A 13646-nucleotide genomic window follows, 5' to 3' on the forward strand; every position below is an offset into this window, starting at 1 on the left:
ATAAATTGTGACAAATGAACCTTGAATTTGGGGGAGATTACTGTTGTTGTATGACTTAAGGCACTTGGAAACATTTTTAGTGCGGGACTACTGTAATCCTACTGGTTTAACTGCCGTTTCAAGGATGCTGGAGCTGCAGACTGTTGATGAACGCTGTCTGCAGCTCGTGAATGTCATCGCTGGCTTCGATGGGGATGCTTGATCCGCATGCCCCCACCTCCTCAGGCTCGTAGATTTCAGGGTTGGCGCTGTGTGGCACGGGGCACGTTAGCAGGCAGCTGTCAGGGCGCATGACTTCATGAAGGTCCAGACGGGCAATTAGCGGCTTGCCAATGTTGACGCTTTCGGACCAGTAGACGCTGTCGTCGGGGTCCATGGCTGCAGTGGTGCCCCGGAGGCACACAGTGAACACCAGCTCATCCTGATGGATGACAAATAACTCATCAATTGGTAAATTGTCATACATGCCACAAAATGGTGGATAAGCACTTTTTTTTCTATTAGACAAAGCTACAGTAAGTCCTGACTAAATTGAGCTTGTGTCCTTAGTTAGGTGCTTGACACCACAATTCCAGCACCAGCAGATGGCGCTAAAGCAATACTTTAAGATGAGACATGGCTTGAGCTTGGGCACAAAGACATAGGAGCCCCAAACACTTTCCACAATAAACTGAACAATATGCAAAGCTTCACTGTCATAACAGTGTTGCTTTGATTAACGATTTTGACACTTAAGAGTTTTTTTGAAAAAATGAAAAAAATACATAGATATGTTTTTGTCAATGCAGTTACAATGGACGTGAACTATCCACAACTATCCTATCTTTTCGCTATTTGCAGTCCTGCCTAGTCCCTATCCTCTGTGAATATTAGGGGTCCACTGTATTATAATTTATAACAAGATATGATAACATAAATGGAATCTAAAGAATTTGACAACGGAGAGGACGAGAGGGCATCATAACAAACACCATCATCACCAATCATTCACTCATTCCCGAATCAAAAATCATGACATACGGATTTGTAATGGGAGTTTTTATGCTTCTATAACGTCATAATCTCCATTATGTCCTGTAAAAAGCACTACAGTAAGTGGTCATCTCACCTTGAGCTTCTGCAGTGAGCAGAGTCTAGTGTAGAGGCAATGCTGCGGCAGGCTGCCGGACAGCAGGTAGATGCCCGTGTCCTCCGGAATGCTCTTATTCATCTCCTTGGGCTCCACATCCAGCTCCTGAAAAAGGAAGTGATGATGCAGAAGTTTGTACAAAGTTGTGTTCATGGACGCAAAACCCAACCTGTGGGAAATCAGTGACATGCGCTTCACATCGCAAGAAGTCGAGGGGTTTCCGAACAATGTGCGTGTACATGACCAAGACGTTGGAGAACTCGGCGGCGAAGCCCAACTTGATCTGAGTGCCACACTCAAAATCCAAATACATGCAATCGGGAAGCTCTGGAAGCACAAAGTGAGGTCATTTTAATCATGGTTAAAGTTTTCCAAAGCTGTATTTTGGCCTCATATTTTTATATTCCACTTGCAAATAAACAAAAAAAAAACTAAACTACATTCAGAGAGGTGTGGAGAGTGGGACATAATAAATAAAAACGCCTACAAGCAATGAGCGAAGATAGTGTGAATGGCAACTCACCGTGAGCTTTGGCCCACTGTTGACTGTGGAGGCGATCAGGAGCACCGGGCAGCATCGGGTCAGTCAGGGACCTCCGCTCTGACAGGCTGCTGCGGATCTCCAGGGCCTGCTTGCCCCTGGTGGCGTCAAACTGACCCATGTCTGCATATCACAGGGAACAACTGCTCAGCCAACTTTATACTTTCCAGCCATAACATTTGGTACACCTGCACAATCTAACAACTACCTCTATCTCCTATTTCCAATGCTTTTCTTTCAACCATTTGACAGAAACTTGATATTTCTGCCTCCAACAAACAGTAATCCTTGACAGTTTAGTAATTCGACAATCATTTTGCAACTAAACAGAACATGAAGGAGAGATTCTACCCAACAACTCTGGTAGAGTGACAAGGACCTCTTCTCCAGGCAGCTAAATTATTTAAGCCCGTTTTTGCATTCCATAACAACTATTTCATACACCGTCTGGGGCATCCCTCAAAATTGGTGCATAAATAGTTTAGTTTTCCACCTAAACACTGGCTAGTGTCTCTTAAGCCTTGTTGCATGGACTTGATGAAGCTGGCTCGGGTGGAAAAAAAAACTTTTTCAAAGACAAACAACAGTCCAGTTGCGATCAATTCAATCCCCTGAATATGAAATATTTTATTTTCTTGAGATGCTGAAATGTGGATTCTCAGTTAGCTTTAAGTTGTAATCGTCAAAATAATCATAAAATATTTTATTCACTGCAGTAAGTATTGTATAGAATGCAAATACCACTTTTTCAGTTGAACTCCTGAAAAAAATGGTAAAAAGGACTGCACTTATACAGTACTTTATTTACACTATCACAGTGCCCAAAGCTTAACAAAGCATAGATTTTTCCAGCATATTCAAATTTTGAGAGATGCATTTGTATGGCTTCTTATAGTAACCAGAATAACAGAAACCTTTCAACTTACGTACTGTTTCACAAACAATTATCTATTTGTGTAATGAACATTTCTATCAATGGGTCAATGAAAAAGCTAGCATTACCATCATTGTGCACTGTGTACCTAATATTCTCAATTTTCATTACTTTGGATTCTTATTCAGTCATTCATTCGTATCATATCATTACATTTCATTCACATCTTCTTACCTTCTGCAACTCTGTCCAGAACCACAGTGATCTTCTCGTCCTCAAGCAGGCGTTTCTTCAGAAACTTGACGAACACGCCATTGGTGAAGCTGCTGGAGCTCAGCTCAAAGGCCTCAGCATCTTGACATCTTTGAGAACAATTTTTTACGTTTTAAAATACCACTGTGAGAATAATAGACGGGAGAATGGGAGCAGTCTTCAAAATTACGTTGCGTATCCGAAGACGATGTTGGCCGTCACCCTCAAGATGACATTGTGCGCGCTGTCGTCATGGAAATTCCTGGAAAGTACGGATGGATTTACACTGCCGGTCGGAGATATGCATATGCAGTGACCCCCGGCTATTTTGCAGTTCACGTTTCATGCTGTGACACAGGGACTCACCTCTTCCTGCACATATCCAGCAGGAAGACGTTAAGACCAGTCTCCTTCTCCTGCATCAGCTTGAGGATGCTCTGCACGCACAAGCAGTTGGCCGAGCAGTATGGATTAGGCGCGTCCACTGGCACCATGAAGCTGTTGCCATAATTCTCATAGCCGTGCCCGGCATAGTACAGCAAGCCTGCCGAGACAAACCCTTAGCTCACCACGATATCATGAGTGTGAGACCCAGACCTTCTGGAAATGTACCGTAAACTCCTTTATGGAGCAACTGCAGGAACTGGTGGACAGCGTTCCGCATTTCTGACTCAGTGAGGTCCAGCAGGGAGACCACCTTGAAATCCAGCTGCCGCAGCACATTGGTGAGGTCATACACGTCCACCATGGGTGCTTTGAGCTGTGGGTGGTTCTGGTAGGCCAGGTTGCCTATCAGCAGTGCCACTTTGTCTGTTGCTGGTGGGGGTTGACAGGGTGGGTATGTAAATGATTAGTTAATAGTTGAAGAAAAAAAAAACTTTGTGACATTTAAACAATTTGACCCTCAACCCTGAACTGGTTGCCAGCCAATCGTAGCACTTGGGTTATATTTGTCTGATGTTTACATTTGTCTCAAGATATGTTTAAGATCATAAAGTGAGGAAACTGTAAAAACACAATAATTTGAGAAGGGGTCAATAACTTTTCACAGTACATACAGTACATGTAAGAAAACTTACCATAGAGTTGCTCAGGAATGCGGTTTAGGAGGAAATCAGTGGAACCTAAAAAACACAAACAGCAATACGTAAAGCCAAAAGGCACTGTCTTTATGTCTTATGGATATAGAATAGTGTGTGATGAATGGAAATACCTCCTCCAATGGCATAAACATCATCTAGAAATAAGAACAAAAAAAAATTAAGACCTGGGTAACGAACATATTTTCACAACTATGGAAAGTAGTCAAAATCAGACTCTGAAAGGAAAAGGCTGCCATCTTCAACTTGAGGGGGGTTGAAATATTAAGAATAGTCCTCAAAATGTCTTTATGCGAGTGAAAATCAAAAGTGATCATTATTATCTGGATTACCAACCACCACTTTTTACACAATAAAGGGACAAGGCCTAACAAGCAAAATCAATCATCAGTAAATAATGGAAACTCATTATGCCAGAAAAAAATTCCATTAAGCAGCCAAATCAGGAGGGCATCGGGCAAAAAATTCAACTTTGTTTCCCTTTAGTGACCCTCATTCATCCCATGCACCTTTGTGAGTGTTGGGTTAGTGTATCCATGGTGAGAGGTGGGTAGTGTAACCACGTATTGTACTCAAGTAAGAGTACTGTTACTTTTGAACAATACGACTAAAGTTAACGTAAAAAGTAGTCCCACATATAATTACTGCTGACCATGATAAAAAAAAATATAAAACTTTCCACCACTAATGGCATCTAAAATTAGTAGAACTCAACTGATGCATTTTTGTATCTTTTACAAAGTGGAGGTGAAAATAACTTGGACTTGGACTTGACGTTTAGCTGCCTTCTTGGCCAGGTCACCACTGCAAAAGAGATATTCTGTTTTAAAATGGTCTTTTACCTGATTAAATAAAGTTCAAATAAAATAAAAATACATCTGGTTGCATAGATGCACTCCCTTTTAGAACCAGAATATAAGAGATGGGATTCAAACTCAAGCCCAATTGAAGACTTGGTGTGCGGACATGTGACGCGTCGTTAGATTGGTGAACTTGAGTCAAGCGTCACTGTGGTAATCACGGTGGGATAAATGATGTAGACATCCAAAACTAAAGTATAAAACCAGATCATACAATTGTTGAAGAAATGTAGTGAGTGGCGTGTAGATGATTGTGATGGCGTAAAAGTGCTGTTTCTTATTAACGTAATACTCACATAAAAGCAAAATGTAGGCTTCACTAAAATTACTCTGACAAGTACACTTTATCTAAAAGGTTACTTTAGTAAATTTAGCTCATTCCTACCCACCTCTGTCCATGACCACATGAAACCATATCAGAAGTTTCTAAAGGAGACATGAGTATTATGCAATTTTCCTCACAATTGAAACCACTTTCCAAGAGTTTTAATAACTTCACCCCGTACACTGCTGCTCAGCTTGGCTTTGACATAATAGTGTGTCCGTGGAGGATTTGCCAGGAAATGACAGATGTTTGCTCGCTCTTGCTGTCAAATAATGGGCAGAGAAACCGGGTGTGGGGGAGGGACCATGTAAATCAGCTGTGACGTAGAAAACTGTCAATGTTGAAGAGCTCTTAGAGACACGTTTTGGGAAATAAACAGCTCTCAATTATGCATTTGGTTGTATATCACACTTGCATATCCCATATAGTGCCTTGACATATGTATTTAATTTGTTCTATGACTATATTTGTCACTCAAAACACTCATTTCTCAAATCAGTCTTCATTGATATGAATAAAAAAATCCCACTAAATTGTTCCAGCACCCACAAAAAAAAATCCAACAGGTTTTTAAATAGAAAATAACACTCTATAGTCTTTTATTTTAGCAGAAGCTAGAGAATAGATGCCTGTTAGTATTGTTATTGTGTATGTCTACATGTGTTGTTGCACCATTTGTGTTCAAATATCCATTGCTTAAAATCACACTAAAGGGTTTTGTATTCTAAATGTTAAAGTGTTTCTAAATCCATTAAATAAGTTGAAGGTTAGTTGTGAAAGTGTGAAAATATTGAAAACACTTTAGGATTGCATTGTTGATGTATAGTTTTGAACTCTTTTTCACCATTTCAGCTGGGCATATTATTTGTTTGGAGGGGTGCTAAGAGAGGGTTGCACTGATGTCACCAGGGTAAAACATGAGTCAGCCATAGCTCCCTACATATACAGATTTGCGTTTGCGAATTGTTTCTGATAAGTGGTGCATACAGGAGTTCATTACTCAGTGAAGACTGAAGTTAAAATGAAGAATGATACCTGAGAACTGCCTAAAATTCCGAAAAAAAAAATGCACAATACTCTGTGTCTCCTTTTAAACGAGCATGCAGCTATGCTGACTAACTGTAGCTTCCTTCCGACTCTACCTTCAGAGCACTCCATTGCTCCTGAAATCTGGACCAGGGTCCTTGGAGCTTTTCGCCAAAAAACACACATAAGCATTTAGGTGTCATGAATTATTTGGGTCTAAAAGAGCACTTTTGACATACCAATCACAACCTCCACCTCATTGGTCCACGTCCGCTCACCACCGCTGATGATTTCGCAGCGATACCGGCCCTGGTGGTCCTGCGTGGCGTTAGGAATCTGGAAGAAAAGGAAAAAAAATCCACAAAGGAAGTGAATTCAAATGCTGTCTCACACACACACACACACACCACACACACACACACACACACCACACACACACACACACACACACACACACACACACACACACACACACAATACTGACATGCTTTCACACTCCCCACTAAAAGACACACACTATTGAAATGCTCTCATCCACACTATCCATCCATTTTCTGAGCCACTTATCCTCACAAGGGTCACTGGAGCGCTGGACCCTATCCTCTGAACCGGTTGCCAGACAATCAGAGGGCACATAGAGATAGACAAACAGTCGCACTCACAATCAGACCTAGGGGCAATTTAGAGACGCCAATCAATGCATGTTTGGGGGATGTGGGAGGAAACCGGAGTGCCCAGAGACAACCCACGCAGGTACGGGGGAGAACATGCAAACTCCACACAGGTGGAGCCGGGAATTTGAAATGGGAGCATTACATACATTACAAATGAGATCATTTCAGTCGTGTTTATGTCAGCATTTCAGTTATGTGATTGAGAGCATTCCAAAGGTTTGTATGAGCATTTTAGTAGTCCACAGTATGCAAGTAGAACAATTTTACTAGTATGTCGTATGCATGTGTATGTTTGTGAGTATAAACAAAAAACAAACAAAACTTTCAGTCGGGCGTATGAGAGCGTTCAATTGTGTGTGTATGGGAGCATTTCAGTACTGTGGATGAGAGGTAATTCTAAATTACGTCTCTCAAAGCTCACGGTGAGTTTCCTCCTGGTGGCATCTGGGACAGGTGCGCCATCACGATGCCACTGATAGTGAGGGATGGGACGCCCAACAACGCCACACTCCAGCTGTAGGGTGGCGCCGACAAGCAGCTGCTGCGGGCAAGGCTGGACGGCCACTTTGAGACGACCATCCAAGGACTGCCAGTTCTGGCCTGGATTTGGGAGAAGAACAGCTATCACACCCAGATGCATAAAACGTACTTAGAGGCGGTGTAGTGGACCCCTGGGCACACACATTTTGGCGCCCAGAGACTCGCCTATTAGCATTCATTTTTTGGGAAGAATCTCACCCAAAAATAATAATTGGTGGTGACTTATCAGATAATTTGGAGGTTTATTAAAAAAAAAAAAAGTCCCCCATTCCACGCAATTATTTTGGTGTTTGACTATTCATAGTCTGGCAAATGACAGGAGTTCCACCCCACTTATGAACAACTACACACACTGGCACCTAGATTTAGGAGTTTCATTTGTTTAATAATCCAGCTCATAATTCACTGTATGTGTATGAAATACATTTGTGCTACTGTACAGTGAATTCTTGCTTTATTAAAAACATAACAAAAAACAAAGGTGGTGTTTAGGGGGCTGGAAAGTTTCAATGGCATTTCATCCATCCAGCCATTTTCTTCACCGCTTATCCTCACGAGGGTCGCACGGAATGTTGGAGCCCATCCCACCTGTCAATGGAAAGGAGACAGGGTACACCCTGAACTGGTTGCCAGCCAATCGCAGGGCACATGGAGACAGACAACAGTTGCACTCGCAATCACACCAACGGGCAATTTAGAGTGTCCAATTAATGTTGCGTGTTTTTGGAATGTGGGAGGAAACCAGAGTGCCTGGAGGAAACGGAGAGAACATGCAAACTCCACACAGGAAGGGCCGGGATTGAACCCGGGACCTCAGAACTGTGAGGCCAACGCTTTACCAGCTGATCCACTGTTCCGCCAATGGCATTTCAATTCATTTCAAATAGAAAAATTGATTTCCCATAGGTGGAAGAGTGGTGCAACTGGGTAGAGCGTTGGCCTCACAGTTCTGAAGATGGGTTCAAATCCTGGCCATGCCTGTTTGGAGTTTGCATGTTCTCCCCGTGCCTGCGTGAGTTTTCCCTGGGTACTCCGTAAGTGTAATTGTGAGTGCGAATGTTGTCTGTCTCTATGTGCCCTGGGATTGGCTGACAACCAATTCAGGGTGTACCCTCCCTCCTGCCCGACGATAGCTGGGATTGGCTCCAGCACTCCCACGACCTTTGTGAGGATAAGTGGCTAAGAAAATGGATGGATGGTTTTGTTTTGCTTTTTATTTGGTCAAGGGTTCACCGCATGACGTGGACACATTCAAGACGTCCACTTGAGCCCACTGGCTGAACTGGAAGGAGTCGCCGCAGTTGACACGGCAGATGTAGAAGCCGCCGTCTTTCACATGAATGCCACTGATGGTCAGTTCAGGGGACGAGCCTTTTGGCACCTGCAGTGGAAAAATATCAGGACAACACTCTTACAGTATTGTGTTTGCAAAATATATTACACTATATTTTTCACAAGATAAAAAAGAAACTGTGAAAACATTTTACTTTTATTTGATATTTTTTGCATGACTTTGTCTTTTCAGCAATAAATTTAATTTTTTAATTGAAAAAAAGCTCCTTTGTATCAATTATTTGCATGAATTTGTTTCTGTAAGTTTCGAATTTAAACATTTTATGAGGTTTTAATATAAGTTTTGCACAAAATAACATTGCATAATGGAAGCATAAATGGATCAGCATTTGCTAGTACATTCATACCGTTCATAAGATATATTTTCAGTTCCAATATCTTCAGTGGTTCACATACTATAAGGAGGACTTGTACACAACAGATCTTTTAGCACATCAAAATTGTCTTAAATCAGCAAGAAAAAAAATTAACAATTACATTTGTTGCGGGTCGGTTTAATTTTTGCCATAGGTTATCATCATTGAGTCTGTAGCAGTTGATTTTACAAATAAAACACAATTTTTCCAATTGAGGAGGCTCCATGGATTGGCTCACCTCTTCCTTGGACTTGAACCACTGGTATTGCACCGGCGACTGCCCCACAGCGTGGCAGCTCAGGCGCAGGTTGTGACCGCACAGCAGCGACACCGATTGTGGTTGGATGATGATCTGCAAGGCTGGAAAAAAAAATACAAACATGTATGTACATTCTGCAGAGGTGGCAGTAAGTCACAAGTAAGTACCATCTCATGTTTCCTGAGCTCCATATTTGTGTCCCCTACTTTTGACACATTTAGTGCTTTGCCTCAGTCTTGTGACATATCGGTGCCAATGAACTATATCAAAGTGTGGTGAGGAGCTCAATCAGAACAAAAGGAGTGTTCTTCCACTATTTTGTGGCATCTGGATACCAAGGAACTATGCTGAAGTGAATTGGGGAGCTTAAAGTGCCACTGTCATGAAATTCACGATTTTTTTGTATGTTAAGGAAAAAAATGGCAGCCGACGTGGACCCATGCGTTTTTTCACCACAAAACATGATTTTGACATATACACCTTTATGTAACTCCCGCCATGAAAATCCTCTCAAGGGATTTGTTTTCGAGAAGAAGCAGGAAGTGACGTACATGGCAGGACCACCCTCATGTGGACTCGTTTGTTTCTATTAGTTTTACCTCCGGGAAGGTAGCTCGTTGTTCTTTCGTGTTAGCCAAATCATCGGCTCATTGCATTGCTGGACATTGCTTGAACACTTGGGAGTCTGGATTTACCCTTCATAAGTTTGCAAGAGACCCGGTTCATTGTGAAAAATGGATTGCACGGGTGCAAACGACAAATGACATGTAGGTGTATATACAGCTACCAAAAAAAAAAAGATAATAGGTTGGGCCGGACCATGTAATCGGTCCCTCATAATATAACAAAAGATCCGCGTAGGTATGACAGGCGTGCTAAATGTGTCGATGTGCGCGTCGGACGGCGTCGGGTTGGCCGGCGAGGGCTGCTGCGTCGCCTCGCCAGCGAAGGAAGAACGCTGCAGACAATGCCGCACTCAGCCGCATGCGACGACAATGCCGTAAAGGGCCCCGGCTTGACGGTGTTCATCGCGGACGGCGGCGGCTATGAACAACGCCGTGAAGCAGCCCGGCTTGGCTTCGTGATAAGCCACCTCGACGCCGAAAATGAGCCACCCCAGCCGAGGCACAGCGTCTGCCGGTCACAGCTCCGGCGAAGCCTGCACGTCGGGCTCGCGGACGGCAGCGGCTCTGAAGAATGTTGCCGACAATGCCGCACTCAGCTGCGTGCGACGACAACGCCGTAAAGCGCCCCGGCTCGACGGTGTTGTTCATCGCGGACGGCAGCTACTGTATGAAGAACGCTGAAAGGGGCCGGGCTCGGCGCCATGATAAGCCACCTCGGCGCCGAAAATGAGCCACCCCGGCCGGCCTTGTCAGCCACGATGGCTCATGGAGATGAGCCATCGTGGCTGACAAGGAGTGGGTTTGGCTGTGATCGCATATCATCTGAATATCGGTCGAAACAATAGTGTAATATTGCCCGAGGGCTCGAAACAATAGTGTAATATTGCCCCGGTAACTTCACTCTGTTGTGTGATGTTCTCTTCTTCGATAACAGCTTCCTTGTCAGAAGGAGCGTGTTCTTCTCCCATTGTAGGCTCCACCGCATGTTTTCAATAACGAATGTTTGGGGTGACGTCACGGACAGGGGATGCAGCCAATATGGCGACCATTTGGATGTCGTTGAATGACACTTCCGCAACTTTGCGCATGGATGATGCGCTCTCCGCTCATATTTACTTTTTCGTATAGACATTGAAGTGAATGTTGATAGGCTTGTTGTGGGTATACCTGGCGCTTTGAGGCAGTGCAGGGCCTCCGTGTTGCCCAGCACGTGGAGGTAGTCCATCAAGTGGCCGCACGTGCAGCCTCGTTCTCCCATCAGCCTCAGCAGCATGTGGCTGGGGCTGCCGTCAGGCTGCAAGACCTTCAGGGAGCACATCTCCATGTCGTCTGGACTGGGAAGGAATTTTAAATTGGGAGATGATGGAAAAATCAATTTCACTTCCAGTAAGTACAGGAGTTGAATCAGTTCTCTTGCCATTCCAGAGCCATTTTTTTAAACAAGTACAGATTCATTTGACACCTGAACAAATAATCGTGCTCTGCTATTGTACTACTTTTACTATTACTTTTGCCAATCTACTTTTAAAAATGCTTTAAACTGAGTTTCATCTGTTCTTTAATTTTTTACACGAGTATCTGTATTTGTCTGAGTACTTTTGAAACCTCAGTATATATATATATATATATATATGTGCATATTTTATTTTAGTACTCAAGGTCTTTCTTGATTTTAAACAAGTATTTTAACGTTGCACAAGTATATTTGCTTTTAAATATAAAGTACGAGTACTTTTGTCACTTTTCATTACCACGTTATTGACGTGACAGAGAAGCTCCAGTTTCGACACGGCTGCCAAAAACAGATGCTACACTGTAGTGTACAGTATTTCCTTTTCATCTAGTGTACATTACCCGACTTTGAAGCGGCGCTCCCCGGCGACTATCTCCCCGAGTCTTCGCCATCCTTTGCCGGGCGTTCGGTCCAACACGTCGCACAGCTTCTTTAACACCGGCTCCTTCAGCGAGTTGAGCTTGGCGGAGCGCTCTCGAGATTCCGCCATGGCGTCGAACCACCAAGTTCACCAAGTTGTCGGCTCATAAACGCTCTTTCTTGGGAGATTTTTTTAAAAACGAAAAACAAGACATTTTCGATAAGGGTGATAAGTGGAATCATTTCCTGAAAGAATTACATAAATAAATTATGCGGACACGCCTACTTCTTGATTTGGTCTCCACAAAGATCGTCTCCCTAGTGAAGACCACTCGCAACAGCAAAAATCGAACACACAATCAGGAATTGAGGTGAATCTGGGAGATAATTTGGATTAGCTCATACACACAATTGAAATACTTTCCAAAAAAGGATCACCCACTCCTATGAAAAATAACAATTACAGTAATATGCATGGGTGTTTCAATAGGGTATATGAGAACATTTCAGTGGGGAACATGGCTTTTTCTATGGTGCGCATGAGAACTTTTCTGTACTTTGCTGAGATCTGTGAGTGGCTGTTGAGTGGGGTGGCCAAAGCCTGATCTGCGGGATCACAGGACTAAATCAGTCGTGTGTGAGAAGATTTCTGTGGCGTATAAGTGGGGGGGGGAAAAAATGCCAGTAATGTGGATGAGTATGGATGAGAAGTGCAAATTCAGTAGAGGAATTGTTAGTAGTTATAATGAAAATGTTTTAGAAGTATCTGCGAGCATTTTAGTAGGAGAACATCTGTGTGCGTGAGTGGGGAAAGTGTCAGTAGTGTGTATGAGAGCTTTTCAGTAGTGTGCGGGGGAAAAAAACGTCTTTAAGGTGCATGAGAGCGTTTGTGTAGCGCGCGAGGTAATCCTGAACGCTCCTTCAAACGTTCCCGCATCTAGAGGTTTTCGTCGCGTATTTGTCCAGGTGTAAGCATTCTGTCTTCTACTACACGATCTTGGTTGTTTACAGGCGTGCGTTCATTTGCCTTCGCAAAGATCGTCTTACAATTAAGGAACAGTCACTCTATAGGACCAACAAGACGCCGAGAGTCAACCGCGGAGCTTTCGTGTCTATGCACGCATCATCCTACCACGTTAAGATCTCGGTTGCAAAAGTGAGGTACAAGTCCTCGTACCTGTGTTTGACTCAAGAAGGAGTCCTGGGTCGAGTAGAAGCTTGCTTCTTCCTCACCGCCCCCAGTCCTAGTCCAACCATTTGCAGTCCTTCCTCGTATTTGAGAAGCCAGACACACTTTGGTTTGCATGGAGGTACCTGAAGGCAACACTGTATTTAACTGAAAGAATGGACTGCAAGGACATGCAATGCAAATTCGATGTAGTGAGATGAAAGCTTAATTTTTTTTTTTTTTTTACAACGGCTGCATGTCTTCCTATGTAAGAAAACGGGACCCATTTCTTGGAAAAAAAAAGTTAGAAAAGAAACATGGGAACAGTTTAATAAAATTAAAAAACAAAGACAGAAAAAGTAATAAAATGGAAATGTCACCAAATGAAAACAGTGGCAAAAAAATGTTTGTAGCTGTACACGACTATGTTTTTAAAAGCAATTAAACGGGGAGCATTTCAAAGTAAAGGAAATCAAACAAACTTGAGGAAAATACAAGTTTTTATTTTACATTATGCACATAACTGTTTTTGTAAGACAAGGGGCCTTATGGTTTCTACATCAGATGTACGACTTTTGTAAAATAAAAAAAATTTAAATGTAATCAGGAACCATAGTGACCATTTAAACCAAAGAAAATTTTATTGATGTATTTTTATATAATTTATGCATTCTTTTATAAGAAATAAAA

At 42.8% G+C, this 13646-nt stretch overlaps 1 protein-coding gene across 2 annotated transcripts; it reads right to left on the reverse strand.

Moving 5' to 3' along the window:
- Positions 1-118: 118 nt before the first annotated feature.
- Positions 119-12054, reverse strand: malt1 (MALT paracaspase 1). Of its 2 annotated transcripts, XM_061817321.1 has the most exons (17): positions 11770-12054; positions 11083-11249; positions 9269-9390; positions 8555-8702; positions 7203-7381; positions 6347-6443; positions 6224-6271; positions 4010-4033; positions 3876-3920; positions 3409-3612; positions 3163-3340; positions 2987-3058; positions 2779-2906; positions 1653-1793; positions 1299-1456; positions 1109-1234; positions 119-421 (listed from the first exon to the last, which is right to left on the reverse strand). In XM_061817321.1, exons 1-17 carry the CDS (start codon positions 11916-11918, stop codon positions 119-121), a joined length of 2289 nt encoding a protein of 762 aa, XP_061673305.1. In that variant the 5' UTR covers positions 11919-12054. The 2 variants fall into 2 exon arrangements, with proteins under 2 accessions (XP_061673305.1, XP_061673306.1); XM_061817322.1 differs by lacking the exon at positions 6224-6271 and having other exon boundaries at positions 11770-12053.
- Between the last annotated feature and the right edge of the window lie 1592 nt (positions 12055-13646).

The sequence above is a fragment of the Syngnathoides biaculeatus genome, chromosome 4 (genome assembly GCF_019802595.1).
Source record: "Syngnathoides biaculeatus isolate LvHL_M chromosome 4, ASM1980259v1, whole genome shotgun sequence".
Lineage (NCBI taxonomy): Eukaryota > Metazoa > Chordata > Actinopteri > Syngnathiformes > Syngnathidae > Syngnathoides > Syngnathoides biaculeatus.

What these genes read in the sequence shown, in the direction of transcription:
- malt1 (XM_061817321.1), bottom strand. Translation starts at nt 11,918, where the DNA reads ATGGCGGAATCTCGAGAGCGCTCCGCCAAGCTCAACTCGCTGAAGGAG. An exon ending in CCACCAGGAGGAAACTCACC is followed by an intron (nt 6,444 to 7,202) that starts GTGAGCTTTGAG and finishes CTTTTCTTCCAG; the next exon opens with ATTCCTAACGCCACGCAGGA. An exon ending in AGCAATGGAGTGCTCTGAAG is followed by an intron (nt 4,034 to 6,223) that starts GTAGAGTCGGAA and finishes TCTTATTTCTAG; the next exon opens with ATGATGTTTATGCCATTGGA.